The sequence below is a fragment of the Suricata suricatta genome, chromosome 1, assembly GCF_006229205.1.
Source record: "Suricata suricatta isolate VVHF042 chromosome 1, meerkat_22Aug2017_6uvM2_HiC, whole genome shotgun sequence".
In the NCBI taxonomy this organism is placed as follows: Eukaryota; Metazoa; Chordata; class Mammalia; order Carnivora; family Herpestidae; genus Suricata; species Suricata suricatta.
The window spans coordinates 155,998,708-156,014,002 of record NC_043700.1 but is presented as its reverse complement, the minus strand read 5'-3'; the positions used below and the strand labels follow the sequence as shown (position 1 = coordinate 156,014,002).

The window sequence follows — 15,295 nt, the reverse complement described above, 5'->3', positions numbered from 1 at the left end:
TCTCTCTCTCTCTCTCTCTCTCTCTCTCTCACACACACACACACACACACACACACACACACACACACAAATAAGTAAAACTTAAAAATAAAAAACCTTTAAACTCCAGACTTGAGTCCATTCGGGTGTCTAATAGACATCCCAAATTTCACAAGCCCAAAACAGAACTTATCTTTCTCCTCAGACCTGCTCCATCTACAGTGTTCCCCATCTCAGCTTACTACAATACCATCTTTCCAGTTGCTCAAGCCAAAAAAAACAAAACCTTTCAGTAATTCTTGACTCTTCTCTTTCTTTCTCTTTCGTGATTCTTCTCCATCTCCAATCAACATCCAATCTGTCAGGGAGTCCTGTTGACTCCACTTTGTAAAATATATTCAGGACCAAACTGCCAGGTTCTCTGCTACCATTCTGATCTGATTCACCCAAATGTCTTTCTTGGATTACTTCAATGGCCTCCTAACTAGTCTTACTGTCCTTACCCTTGGTTTCCTACAACATATTCTCCATTACAACAAGAGTGATACCTTTTAGTCATAAAATGGCCATAATAAAAAGTGAATAATAACCAGTGTTGACATGAATATGGATAAATTGGAACCCTCATGCATTGCTGGTGGGAGTATAATGTGGTGCAGCCTTTTTGGAAGACAGTTTGGCAGTTCTTCAAAAAATTAAAAATTCATCTAGTAATTTTAGTCCTTAGTATACACCCAAGAGAAACTGAAAACATACATTCACACAAAACTTCTCATTAATGTTCTTAGCAACATTCTAATAAGAGCTAAGAGAAAAGGGAAACAACTCAAATATCCATCAATTGATGAATGGATAATCAAAATGTGGGTATATCTACACAATGGAATATTACTCAGCCATAGACAGGCATGAAGCACTGATACATATTATAAAACATGAATAAACCTTGAAAACATTATGCTAAGTGAAAGAAAACAGACAAAAAAGGCACATATTATATAATTCTGTTTTTAAGAAATGCATGAAATAGGCAAGTCTCTAGAAGCAGAAAGTAAATTCGTGTCTGTCAGGGGGTTTAGGGAGGAGAAACGGGGAGTGACTGCCAAGAGACATGGTATTTCTTTTCCAAGTGATGCAATGTTAAGGAATCAGTGGTGATGACTGAACAATATTGTGAATATATTAAAAATGACTGAATTGTATACTTTTAAAGAGTGAATTTTATGGTATATGAATTGTACTATATAAAAAAAAGAACAGGGGCGCCTGGGTGGTTCAGTCGGTTAAGCATCCGGCTTCAGCTCAGGTCACGATCTCACGGTTCGTGGGTTTGAGCCCTGCGTCAGGTTCTGTGCTGACAGCTAGCTCAGAGCCTGGAGCCTGTCTTCAGATCCTGTGACTCCTTCTCTCTCTGACCCTCCCCTGCTCACGTGGTCTCCTCTCTCTCTCAAATAAATAAATAAATAAATAAAATCTTAAAAAAAAAAAACATAAGGTTTCAAGCTTCTTTTCTGTGGTTTACTTGTACAGGACCAGCAACCTGGGCTAGATCTACTACCACAGAGGATTCAGTCTGTCTTTGAGCTTCATGGAAGTCAACCAATACCAAACCATATTTATATATCAAATGAAATCTGAAGTTAGAAGCTTTTCCCTGGAAGTACACTTCAGGAAAAAGATTTCAATGTAAATTTTTTTTATCAGGGACTGTTAGGTAATATAATTGAGGCTATCTTTGTGGTTTTGTCCAAGACAAAGAAATATTCTTTGGAAGCATATTGTTTCTATTGACCAACTCTAAAACATTAGGGCATAAAATCAAATTGCCACTAATCCAATAAAGGAATTTTTGTCAAAATAGAACAGCCTATTTCCAGATGATCTGGTTTTATATGGAGATAAAGCTTATGAAGCCAAGAGACGCAAAGAATCACATTCTCACTTAGACCAACTTTCTCAAATACCAGATGTCTCAACTGAACATTTGGCAAGTATTAGAGGGCAGTCTAAATTCTGATTTGTATTGTTGATTAAATAAATGTACATATGTTTTTAATACTGGGTGTGTAGGTAGCAAAGTCAATGTACTGTCATGAGAATTAGGAGTTGATTTATATCCTTGTCTAATTGAATAGTCATCATACTTCCAGGCTGGAGTGAACTCAAGATATCTGCAGATGTGGGTAAAAAGTTGTGCAGATTTAGCAAAGAACTCTCAATCTTCTCATTGGGGCAAGCACTTGGTTGAGAGCTTAGCATGTGTGCCTTTAGACACAGAATGCGTAATTTGGGTCTGAAGAACTCCAAGTGCAGGTGTTTTTTCACCAATTGTCTCCATTATGAAAATATTTCAATAGAAGCCCCACAAAACATGTAATTTGGTGTAGACCTACATTTTTATAAACTAGCTCCGACATGTACCTCCCCCACTCAATTTGGAGTTAATGTATATTAGTTTGGGACACTACACTACAATGCTATTCTCTATAAATGTTTCCTGAATGACTAAATAAATGACTTAAAAAATGTATATTATAATATCAAGACAATATTAGACTTGAATATTTTTCTTACATACTTTATTAGGTATGCCATGTGCTATGCTGTACATAACCATTCTCAGATGACAAAAAGTCTGGAAGTTTTTTCCAGCAACTTTATGTTCTAGGATTTTTCCTCATGTGTCTTCCCCACTACATGGTAAGTTCTTTGATGATGTTTTCACCTTTGCATCCTCCACACAATGCCTACTCCAGTTCAAGGCCCATAAGCAGATACTCAAAAACAAACAAAATAAAACAAAACAAAACACACTAGGAAAGAGATACTGAATAGAACTAGTTGGGGTTGTGTTTTAAATTTCAAGTTTTTGGTATAAAGCATGTTTGAAGGTATAAAGGCAGACCTACTGAACCCCGGAAGCTTAAGGAGGTCAGCTATAATGTTTTCACCCTCTCTGGCAGCTGGGGTGTAGGTCAATGACTAGTTATGGCCAGACAGACCTTGCTGTAGGGACTTTGAATCTAGAGGAAATGACTCAAGGTGCAGGGTTACTTTGAGTTTGAGGCATCCTTGGCAGAACTGTGAATTCACAGCACAGCTGCTGATCTCCAGGGACAGTGGGGACAGAGCAGATTCCAACGTAGCCAATTCCTACCTCAAGAATGAATAGCCTCATCTTGCCCATTGTCTTCATTCCTGCCCCAGCCTGGCTCTCTAGATTTCTGTCAATTCAAGATCCACCCAAGAAAACTGAAGAGCACCCCTGAAGGCAGTAAGAAAGTACAAAAATACGAAGTGTATCCTTCCTACTCACTTATTTTGAAGACTTACCACTACTTATCCATTAACTCACTCAAATAATGGTTATGGTTTCTGGCCACACTGCTCTCTCAGATTTTCCTAGCCTTTCTGTGAAATAAAGATATCTTAAAAGAAAATATAAGCATCTTTTTAGATTTTAAATATCTAATATATTGAAACAACATTTTCCCACTATTTTAAGGAAATGAAGAAAATACCATAAGAAGTTTTTTAAAAATCCAATATGCATACAATAACCAAAGGTGGAAACCACCAAAATGTGCCTTGTTGGATGTACAGATTTAAAAATGTGGCGGATCCATGCAATGTAATATTTTTCAGCCATAAACAGTAATGAAATGCTGATCCATAGTGGCATGAAAACACGATGCTAAGTGAAAGAAGCCAGATAATGGAGATGGTTGCATAGCATTGTGAATACACTAAGTACCAAAGAATTTACCCTTTAAAATGGTTAGGATGGTGAGCCGTTATGTGTATTTCATAAGAATAAAAAAATATAAATCCAATATACAAAAAATTCCAAGAAATATCAAAGAGAATATTTAAAACAAGATCCCTTCTATTTATGATAGAACAGGGTGGCCTGTCGGAAGCATTTTTCTGCTGGCAAAACCTTTGCAGTTGCAACTTTTCCTCAGAACTCTCGACAGAGTTATCAATCATTACATAATCAAATTTTCATATTAAGAAATAACCTGTGTGTTGATGAGAGGAGAATAAAGCTCATTCAAAAGGCTTTCCATTGATCTCTCATCACAGTCACATCCCATTTCATTAGACACTGTAAGGATGTGGTGAAAATGAAGTATAATTTAATGGATCTTGATGGATATAATTTTTCCACTCTGGCAAAGTTGAAGGTTCTTTCTTATGTATTAGCATCAGTTACTCAACTTTCCAAAGATGTAAGACTTTACATGGGAATACTAGGCTGAAGATACTGGGATTTATGTCATTCTTCAAACTGAGCTAACAAAAATGGGCTGCTCATTTCTGTCCCATAATTCATAGCTCATTATTGAAACATGGTATCAAGTTTGTTCGGCAGAATCCTAGGAAATGACATATACTCAATTTTTTATTCTAGAATTTTAAAACTCTTTTATCTTTTATTTCCATCTTTTACACATTTACCTCCAAATCTCACATACATCAAGGATAAAAATGAAAAAAAGTATGTGAATACATATACTCACATATACATCTAAGACCCTCCATTATTGCTTTCCATCCCCAACAGAACTGAAAAAATAAAACCCCACAGCAAGTATCCAACTTTCAAAGTATGGGTTTCAGTCTTTTTTTTTTTTCAAAGACAGAGTTAGTGTCTTTTCATTCTACTAAGGAGAAAAATGGTGAACTATTTCCTGATTTATGTTTCTGGAATTATCACTGAGGGCAAACAGAAACACCATCAACCTTAAGTTCTATTTCTTGACTTATTAAAAAATGTGTGTTGCTTAAAAAGATTTTCAATAAACTCTTGGGAAAAAAACCTCAAGATTTCCCCACCCATGTTGCTTGGAGGAAATCATCTTAATGCTTTTACAAATACTGAAAGCGTTTCCTTTCAGAAGTTGTTATAACACAATTACTGCTTTTACTAGCAGGAGGCTTCATCAAAGACACTTTTCACCCCAGCCTCTTCAGAGCAGGTGACTGAGATTAAATATGGTCCTCTCACCTGATTCATTTCCCGTGCTCTGGAGGCTCTATGTGAGAGCACTAACTCACTCTGCATTCATAAGGAAGACGTTATTGCCAACTCCACGAAGCCCTCCGAGAAATTCATCAGTGCTACAAACTACTGACCTTACCCTAAACCCATCTGCTTGCAGGCCAGCTGACTCAACGTCTCCTGCCAGCCATCCGCACACACATGGTGTTCTTTGGCAGATCTGTGAGCCGTCAGGAATGAAGGGGAGCTCACATTTTTAGAGAGGGTCACTGAGGAGAAAAAAAGAAAGGGAAAACCCTAATGAGAAACATTTCTGCTCAGGAAACCAAATGCTAACTTTACATGCTTTTGCTTTACTTGAGTTTGGTTTTCATTCTTTTAATTAAGAACCACATGGTGAGTGCTTGTGTGTGTTAGCACTGCTCTCAGTGTTGTGGAAGACTGCGAAAAGTAAATTAGCAATGGTCTCTGCCTTCTAGAAACCACAGGCTCTAGTGAAAGAGATGGGCAGTTCTTAACTTTTCTTTATGACTTACAAGACCACCAGAGGCAGCACTCCATCCCATGAGTTTATACAATGATTTGCACAACTATCAGGAGTTAGCTGTCACTTTCATCATTTCCTTTCAATAAAGTATGTGAGGAGGCAAGGGTACGTAAGTGATGTTCAGTTAGGACTAATCTGGTATACGCTCTAATTCCTATTTTATAATAGAGCATCCTCTCTACTTCCTATGCTATAGATTACTTGTGACATACTATGCAATTAATCACAGCACAAATAATGATCATGATGTGGCCAGATGATGCAAAGGACTGAAATAAGAGCCCAGTGAATGGAAGGATGAAGAGTGTGGAACAAGAGAATTAGTCAAACTCAAGATTACAAATGGCAATGCTGGATGCTGGTGGGAGATGCCTTCAGGTCCCGTCCATGTAAGGAGCTATATAGTTAGATATCTATTTCCTTTGGATCTGGAGCAAGAGTATAGGGAAGATGAAGACCCACTTTTTAAAAATAATTAATAATAATTTATTTTAAAATTTTGAATATATTTGGTTGGATTTTCCATCCGTATTTAAATTTTTTTTCTTCCAAGATATTATTTAAATTCAACTTAGTTAACATACAGTGTAGTATTTGTTTTAGGAGTAGAAGCTAGTGATTCATCACTTACATACAACACTCAGTGCTCATCACAAGAAGTGCCCTCCTTAATGCCCGTCACCCACTTAGCCCATCCCCCCCACCGCCTCCCCTCCATCAACCGTTTGTTCTCTATCATTAAGAGTCTCTTATGGTTCGTCTCCCTCTCTGTTTTCTTATTATTTTAATTTTCCTTCCCTTCCCCTATGGTCATCTGTTTTGTTGCTTAAACTCCACATACGAATGAAATCATACAGTATTTGTCTTTTCCTAATTGATGTATTTCATTTAGCATAACATATTCTCACTCCAACCACATTATTGCAAATGGCAAGATTTCATTGTTTTTGATTGCCAAGTAATACTCCATTGTATATGTATCTACAATACATATATCTTCTTTATCCATTCATCAGTTAATGGACATTTGGGCTCTTTCTATAATTTGGTTATTATTGATAATGCTGCTATAAACATTGGGGTGAATGTGCCCCTTTGAATCAGTACTTTTGTATCCTTTGGGTAAATACCTAGTAGTACAATTGCTGGATTGTAGGGTAGTTCTATTTTTAACTTTTTGAAGAACTTCCACACTGTTTTCCACTGTGAATGCACCAGTTTACATCCCCACCAACAGTGTAAGAGGGTTCCACTTTCTCTGCATCCTTGCCAACATCTGTTGGTTCCTGAGTTGTTAATTGAAGCCATTCTGACAGGTGTAAGGTAGTATCTCATTGTGGTTTTGATCTGTATTTCCTTGATGATGAGTGATGTTGAGCATCTTTTCATGCCCTTAGCCATTTGTATGTATTCTTCGGAGAAATGTCTGTTTATGTGAAAGACCCACTCTATTAACCTATTCCAGGAGGTGTCAACAATATAAGAATGACAGGTATTAATAATTGTTGAAGCTGGGTGATAATAGAGTTTAAATTTGTATTCTAGCAGTTATATGGTCATAATAATTTAAACCCAAATGTTGTTACATATAATATAGACATTTCAAATAGAAAAATAACTTAGGGGGAAATGTTCCATGAGTTAGAAATAACACCTATGAATCACTACTCCAAGCTTTTATCATAGTGTAACAAAACAGATGAAATTGGTCAGTAAATTCTGTGAAGTGACTTAGGATGTATTAAGCTTAAATAGCTGATAGGTGTTCCAGTGGGCAGCCAATGGCAGAAACACGCGGCTCACCACAGTCCCACTCATCAGAACTGTCCAAGCAGTCGGCTTCACCATCACACCAACGCTCACGGGACACACAGTCGTGGTTTGCACATTCGAGTTCATCGTCTTGGCAAAATGCTGGTATTGGGGAACAAGAAGTGAGATGATAGGAACATTTCAGAATGTTTCAGTATGATTATCATTAACATGCACATTATCATCACCTGTCAGCAGAAGCGTGGAAGGAAGAAAAGCTATGGTCACTCAGGCTCCAAAAAAATATTGGGACAGAATAATAGAATTGGTAAAAAACTCCCATTATAGATGCCTCTCCATACAAATAACGAGCATTTAAACAACACTACCATCTCCACGTGACTAAATTATCTACATCTAATACCAGGTTTGAAAAAGTGGTACCCAGAGCAGCAGAAATTCCAAATATTGAGAGAACAGGGTTAAAATCTGAAGTATGAGCCAAGCAGTGGGGATGAGCAAAATGAAGTGACCACAAGATGGAAAGCAGCTCTATTCATTTATATGGATAATGTTTATTCTTTAAAAATCCCTACGATTAAATGACTCTCTGAATCACATACTAAATCTGTTGGGTTTTTAAAATCATAGTGACACTCCCTGATTGCCTGCCTAACATCCATTTCCTTTCTTTCTCTGTGTTTAAGACAGCCTGATTTTTTTTTCAAGTTCCCATGGCTCCAGAAGATCCTGAGTAGTGTAAGTGGGACATGGCATTTTCTAGCTACAACTGTTTTTTTTTTTTTCTGAATACAGTTATTAGTCCAACAGAAAGCATGGGACTCAAGATCAGAGTTTTGGGCTATCATTTGCTGGGTTGTGCTTTCCAAGATAGTTCCTACCCAAACCCTGCTGGCCAGATCTTGCGTCCCAGCCTGGCAGGTGGAGCCTGAAGGAAACAGCATCTTTTTCTAATTGGTTCTCCCTGAGAGGTGCTTCATTTTGCAATCCAGCTATTTAGGCGGTGTCTTTTCTAATCCACACAAAGACCCCTGATTGCTAGCTGGAACCTTGCTCAAAGCTGGCCAGTCTGAATGAATCCTTAAGTGATATTCCAGAGATGAGGGCAAGGTCATCATCACTCCTTCCCACGGATGTGATCAAGAAAGCATGGCATCCCAGGTACTCTTGGCAGCCATGTTTTGACTCTCATAGACCTAGTCTGAAGTCAAGCTGAACTAAAAGAATCACAGAAGAGGTGCTGAACTCCCACATCTAGCCTCAAAAATCCATCTTGTACTTGACTTTTAAAATGATAATACAGGGCATATGTGATACATATGATAATAAAATAAATAAAATAAAATAAAGTAAGTCTTCACTGTTTAAGTCAGCCTGAGTTGGGCTTTCTGTTACTAGCAAGGGAAATACCTTGAGGGATAATTTTCTTTCTGGATCTAAAAGTAGTGACCATTCATTTAGAAAATGTAGAAAAGACAGAAAAGCAAAAACACTTAACAATCCCACCACCCAGTGATAAGAATTTTAAACTGTTTCTTGTGACTTTCTGATCTTTTCCTTTATGTAAATATCAGCACTTTAAAAATTCAGGACAATAGTGCATATAATACTTTACATTTTATTTTATTCACCTAATCACATGGAATGAACCCAGGAGGAATTATTCTTTCCATTTGATTTTTAATGTTTGCATATTATTGCATTTTAGGGTTGTATTTTATGCCCACTCTTTTTGGATAGTTGGGGTGTTTTAAATAATACTAGAATACTATCACTGTGCATATAATTCATACATGCTTATACATGTTTGATTATGTTCTCACATATATTTTTATAAGTGGAGATTTGTTCAAAAGATCTCAACATACTAAAAGCTTTTGATATATATTTCCAGTTTCTAGTTTATATTCAAAGTGAGTGATAATCAGTATTTAACATTAAAAAAAAGGTTGTGTTAGCCAATTCAAGGTAAGCACTTACAACAGTTTTTCTCATCCATGGCATCAGGGCAGTCTGGGAACCCATCACAGATGACTGTGTGCTTTAAACATTGTTTACCGGATGGACATTCCCAAAGATCTCTCTCTTTACAGCCTGAAGACAGAAGAAAAGGTTATTTGCAATAGACGTGGAGATAAAAAAAAATAATGATGGATTTGATCAAGCAATGTAGAAAAATTATAGCACAAAGTCATGACTTCTTTCTTCTTAAAGTCTTGACTTCTGGGGGCACCTGGGTGGCTGAGTCAGATAAGTGTCTAACTCTAGATTTTGGCTCAGGTGATGATTTCATGGGTGGTGAGATGGAGCCCTGCGTAGGGCTCTGAGCTGACAGCACGGAGCCTGCTTGGGATTCTCTCTCTCCCTCTCTCTCTGCCCCTCCCCAACTCACATGCTCACTCTCTAAATAAATAAATAAATAAATAAATAAACAAACATTCTTTTAAAAGGCTTGACTTCTGTATACTATGAAAACTGTGATTTTGAAGGTAGAAATACTCAATAACTTCCACAGTGCCATATAAACAGGCCAGCTTTCCTAAGAGAAGATCATAAGTGACACACGGGAAATGGGGGAACAAATAGAATAGGAGCTATACACTGACGCTCATCTTTAGCTGTTCTTCTTGCCTTCTGAGTCGATTTGCCAACGCATTAGACTCGTCTATGAAACGATGTTATGCTTTAAGTAAATACCCAAAACCTAGTGATTTCGATGCATATTATCTTAAAATGTAACTTCAGTCAATAAATGGAAAGGCCATCTGTGTGTTTAGTAAGTGGCACCTCCTATGCCAAATACCTACAAAATGAATTTAAGAGCCAGGTATGAGAGCTGTCACCTCAGTAACATAGTCTAAGAGATCTAAGGATGTCAACTTCATCAATTAATATGAGAAATGATCGTCATTTCCACAAGATCAGGACCATTCGCTTGAACTGTAATTTACCTATTTAATAGCAAGAACTTGCGATGAATTTAACAAATGCCATTTGCCTCAAAGGCAGTGCATTTCATGTATCTGCTAAAACAGATCAAGAGTCTAATATGTTCTTGTCACTCCGGTGGGATCCATGGTCCTTACCAGGCTGTGAGGTGCATGAAGGAGGAGTCCACATGCCATCCATCTTTGGCTTCCCCACACACCGCACCACCCCCCCCCATGTCACCATAGCGCACGCCCTCGGCAGGCCGTCAACACACGTGCATTTTAAATGGAAGTTGATTTCACGTAAGGAACAAAAAGTCTCTTCCCTTGCCAGAAAAAGACAATATGGTTTAAGGAGAGTGAAATGCAAAGCAGTGATCAAATATGAACTTTCTTAAAAGATGCTATTTCCCGTTTGACCTACTACCAACAAGTCAGAGAAATTTTGTGGGTGATTGACTCAGGTTTCTTGGAATCCACCGTAAGAAAAAAAAAATCTGGTTTTATCAAAATTCCCACTGAAAACAGTTATCAAAATAAGTCACTAGAAGACAAAATTTTTATTACAAGCTAAAATTAGATTTAAAGTGTTTCATCATTCAGAACAATAGGAAATAAACAGTGAGGCTGTTTCACTAGTTGGAACAGTCTTAGGCCTAGAGAGGTCTATTCTGTGAACTCGTGGGTATATTATGGAGTTTCAGCTAGCAGAGGATACAGACATCATCTGGAGTGTTCTGACAATAACAGCCTCATCAGTCTCATTACAAACATCACCACTTGCTAACAGAGGATCAAAGAAAACAGCATGAGCCTTTCTGATTATTTACAAGGTACCCTTCTTAAAAGTCCAGAGAATGTGAACCTTTGGAATGGGCTGATGAAAGACCACAGAAATAGATTTTCTGGGACATAAATAAAGCCTGCATTCTTAATAGTGATAATAATAATAATATGGAATTCACTATCCACTATATATATATATGCATAATAAATAATCACTTTTAAAAATCATTTAGTGTTCAAATTTCTTTATTTCTTTTTTTTAGAGAAAGAGAGAGACAGCAAATCTCAAGCATGCTCCATGCTGAGCATGGAGCCCAACACGGGGCTCAGTCCCACAACTGTGGGATCATGACCTGAGCTGAAATCAAGACTCAGATGATCAACCAACTGAGTGACCCTGGCTCCCCAGTTTTAATTCTTATAATAATGCCACAATATCAGTAGGTCAGTGTGATGATCATTGTTTCATAAGTGAGGAAAATGAGATTTAGAGAAAATAAATCAAATGTTCCAAATCACAGCCTTATAGAGGAAGATCCAGTTGGGATCTAGGTGCAAGCTGAAGTCCTCTGTAAAATGAGAGTGTACAATACAAGGGGTAAGGAGTAGAAAGCAATTTGAATCCTAGCTCCAATTTCCTAGATGTGTGACTTTGAATAGGTTACTTAACCTCTCTGAACCTCCGTTTCAATTATCTCTAAAATAGTAGTAATAAAGTCTGCTACATAGGATTGCTACACAGATTAAATGAGTACTCCCTAAGCATTAACTTACCGTTCTGTATCTTCTCTTTTCTCATAAAAGTTTGTGTGGCCTAATACCTCTTTTGTGGAGTTATGATGAGCATAAATGAAGTAGGATGAAGTGGTCAAGACATTAGTCATATGAAAGATAGTATTATTTTGCAAAAAATAAAAAGCCTCTCTTTAAAGTGATGTTTTTGGTGTAATTATGTCTTAAATATATGCTTTAAAATGAAAAAAGTGTGACTCCACTAAAAATTAAAGACATATGGGGCGCTGAGTGGTTCAGTCGGCTAAGCATCTGACTTCAGCTCAGGTCATGATCTCACGATTCGTGGGTTCAAGCCCTGGCTCGGGCTCTGTGCTGACAGCTCAGAGCCTGAAGCTGCTTCTGATTCTGTCCCCATCTCTCTCTGCCCCTCCCCGGCTCATGCTCTGTCTTCTCTTTCTCTTTCAAAAATAAATAAACATTGGGGCTCAGTCAGTTAAGCATTCGACTTCAGCTCAGGTCATGATCTCATAGTCCGTGGATTCGAGCCCTGCGTCGGGCTCTGTGTTGACAGCTCAGAGCCTGGAGCCTGCCTCAGATTCTGCATCTCTCTCTCTCTCTCTCTCTCTCTCTCTCTCTCTCTCTCTCACTCTGCCCCTCCTCCACTCACACTCTGTCTCTCTCTCTCTCAAAAGTAAATAAACATTAAAAATATTTATAAATAAATAAATAAACATAAAAAATTTTTAAAAAGATATGGATGGGGTGGTATGTTTAATGGAGTTTCAGGTTATGAAACCAAATAATCGTTTATGTCAGAATGATAACCACCACCAGAGAGAGAATGACAATGGAGACCCTGGTGTGTGGCCAAAGTGACCAGCCCATCCCAACTTACCCAAGACCTGCCTGTTCTGAGCACAAATTGGCCCTCATTCCCAAACCCTCTTTCGGTCCCAGGAAAACCGGATGTTTCTTTGCCCTAAGCATGCTGAGGTTTGTGCTCGGTTGTTTGCTTACTCTAGCTCTCATTTCACAAAAACTCTGTGAAGCAGCAGGTGTCCCTGCCAGAGGCAGGTCCCACCTGAACTTGGGCACCATTTTTTCTCTCTCTACCAAAAAAGTTGTCATCGCAGGTAAAGGCGGCAAACATCTTAAAGCAGATGCTTCCTGTATTGGAAGAATCTCCCAGGCAAATATAAGGTGAGTAGGTCAGCTCATTAGGCCTGCTAATTTGAGCTGTAAGAAATAAAACATATCTTCAGGGAGGGGCACCTGGGTGGGTCAGTTGGTTGAACATCTGACTCTTGATCTTGGTTCTGGTCATAGTCTCAAGGTTCATGAGATCAAGCCCCACATTGGACTCTGAGCTGGCAGCCTGGAGCCTGCTTGAGAGTCTCTCTCTCCCTCTCTCTCTGTTCCTCCCCTGCTCTCTCTCCCTCTCTCTCAAAATAATAAAATTTAAATATATATGTATATATACATGCTAGCTTCATCTCCTCTGCCGTAAACAAGACCTTGGTCTGTTAGGGACCAAAGACAGGACTCCTTCCCTCAAGGGAGATCCCCAGGGTCACCTTTGAGGGGAGTTTGCCACCCAGATGTGCCAGTACCGTGGCAGATGGGTGCTTGGTTATTGCCTTCTGAGGAGCAGATAAAGGCATAGAATAAGCATTCCAAGTTCTGGAGGATAAAGTGCGCGTTCTCTACCTTTTGTAGGTGAGGAAACTGAGGAAACAAACTCAAATCTATTCATGAAGGCAAAGCCCAGAAACGTAATCCATTGTTATTTCCCTCAGCTCACCTTTCTTTTATGCCATTCCTGTTCATTTCTTGGCCCAGATCTTCACCTTTTTCTTCATTGTTTACATATCAGTGCTTGGAAAAGGTTATGTTGAAAATCAACTTATTTCATCAAGTTCCTACTTTAACAGACAGTTCCATCCATATAATGTATGTTTGATTAATGACAAAGCATCAACCTCTAAGACAATGACTTACTTCTGGACTGACACAGGAGTGACTATAAATCGCTCCCACTTTTCAGGCTTCCCTCCGGTGGAGCAGTTCTGGAACGATGTGTTCAGATTTGCCTAATTCTTCCAAACAGTGGCTGAAAACATCTCTAATATTGGCAGTGTTTTCAATGGTTGTTTACATTAGCAATTACACAATCCAAACAACTTTACCAAAAATTTGCCACTAGAGCAGATAATGCTTCAGAGCAGCATTGGTCATTGCTAGAGTCTAACGCATATACAGGTACCCTCAACTTTTCCAAAGTTCACAACATGCCACTTCACTTTTATGAAAGACCTACATTAGCAACTGTTTTTACTGACCAAATGAAATCGGAACAGGATTTTTGCTGTCACAAAAAACAGCGAAATATGAACATAGGAAAATATCTTCAGTGAGTGAAAAAAAGCTTCAGCATTGGTTTTGCAGCAAGACTTTACACAGGCATCGTGCACACCGAGCAGCGAGTAGCGCCCCCACGCTCCTTCCCCGGGAACTACACTCAGCATCTCCGCATCAAGCCACCATAGCCCTGACGTTTGTGAGCATCTCTGCTTTGTCTTATTTTGTACATCCACTAGCAAGGTGTGGTAGGTATCAGAAAGCCTAAGGGAGGATATTTTTAGGGTCTGGGTACACTCAAAATGTTTTCTGCATAAATCAATGGTAATTGCTTCTTCACTTCACATACTTCTGGCTTATGAAAGTTTTTATACGAATGCTCTACTTGTGGATAAAGGTTTTACATGAATGCGCTACTTCTGGATAGCAGGGGGAAGTCTGTATTTTTTAATATATTTTTTAAGGTTAAGAGAGACACAGCGTGAGCAGGGGAGGGTCAGAGAGAGAGGGGGAGATGCAAAATCAGAAGTAGGCTCCAGGCTCTGAGCTAGTTGTCAGCACAGAGCCTGATGCAGGGCTCCAACCCACAAACCGTGAGACCATGACCTGAGCTAAAGCCGGACACTCAACTGACTGAGCCACCCAGGTGCCCCGGGAAGTCTGTATTTTAAAAGCATATTTATAAACAGCCTCAGCTACCATGTTTTCCTTCTGCAGATTTGCCAAAGTGACACAAAATAAATTTCCAACACATCAATTGTTTTATAAACAACTAAGTCTTGCTGTTGTTTTTTTATTCATTTTTAATTTAATTTTTTAGTTTATTGTCAAATTGGTTTCCATATAACACCCAGTGCTCTTCCCCACAAGTGCCCTCCTCCATTACCACCACTCCCTTTCCCCCTCCCCCTCCCCCTTCAACCCTGGGTTAGTTTTCAGTATTCAATAGTCTCTCGGGTTTTGCGTCCCTCTCTCTCCCCAACTCTCTTTCCCTCTTCCCCTCCCCATAGTCCTCCATTAGGTTTCTCCTGTTAGACCTATGAGTACAAACATGTGGTATCTGTCCTTCTCTGCCTAACTTATTTTGCTTAGCATGACATCCTCAAGGTCCATCCACTTTCCTACAAATGGCCAGATTTCATTCTTTCTCATTGCCATGTAATACTCCATTGTATATATATA

At 38.7% G+C, this 15,295-nt stretch overlaps 1 protein-coding gene across 4 annotated transcripts in view; it reads right to left on the bottom strand.

Annotated features, from left to right (window-relative positions):
• The window catches only part of CORIN (corin, serine peptidase), a 256,347-nt gene that overhangs the window by 40,090 nt on the left and 200,962 nt on the right, over positions 1-15,295 (bottom strand). For all 4 annotated transcript variants that reach the window (XM_029946248.1, XM_029946227.1, XM_029946242.1 and 1 more), the window contains 3 exons: positions 9,285-9,398; positions 7,335-7,445; positions 5,124-5,253 (listed from right to left, as the gene is read on the bottom strand). In XM_029946248.1, the coding sequence (XP_029802108.1) occupies positions 5,124-5,253; positions 7,335-7,445; positions 9,285-9,398 (355 nt within the window). The remainder of the gene's footprint in view (positions 1-5,123; positions 5,254-7,334; positions 7,446-9,284; positions 9,399-15,295) is intronic.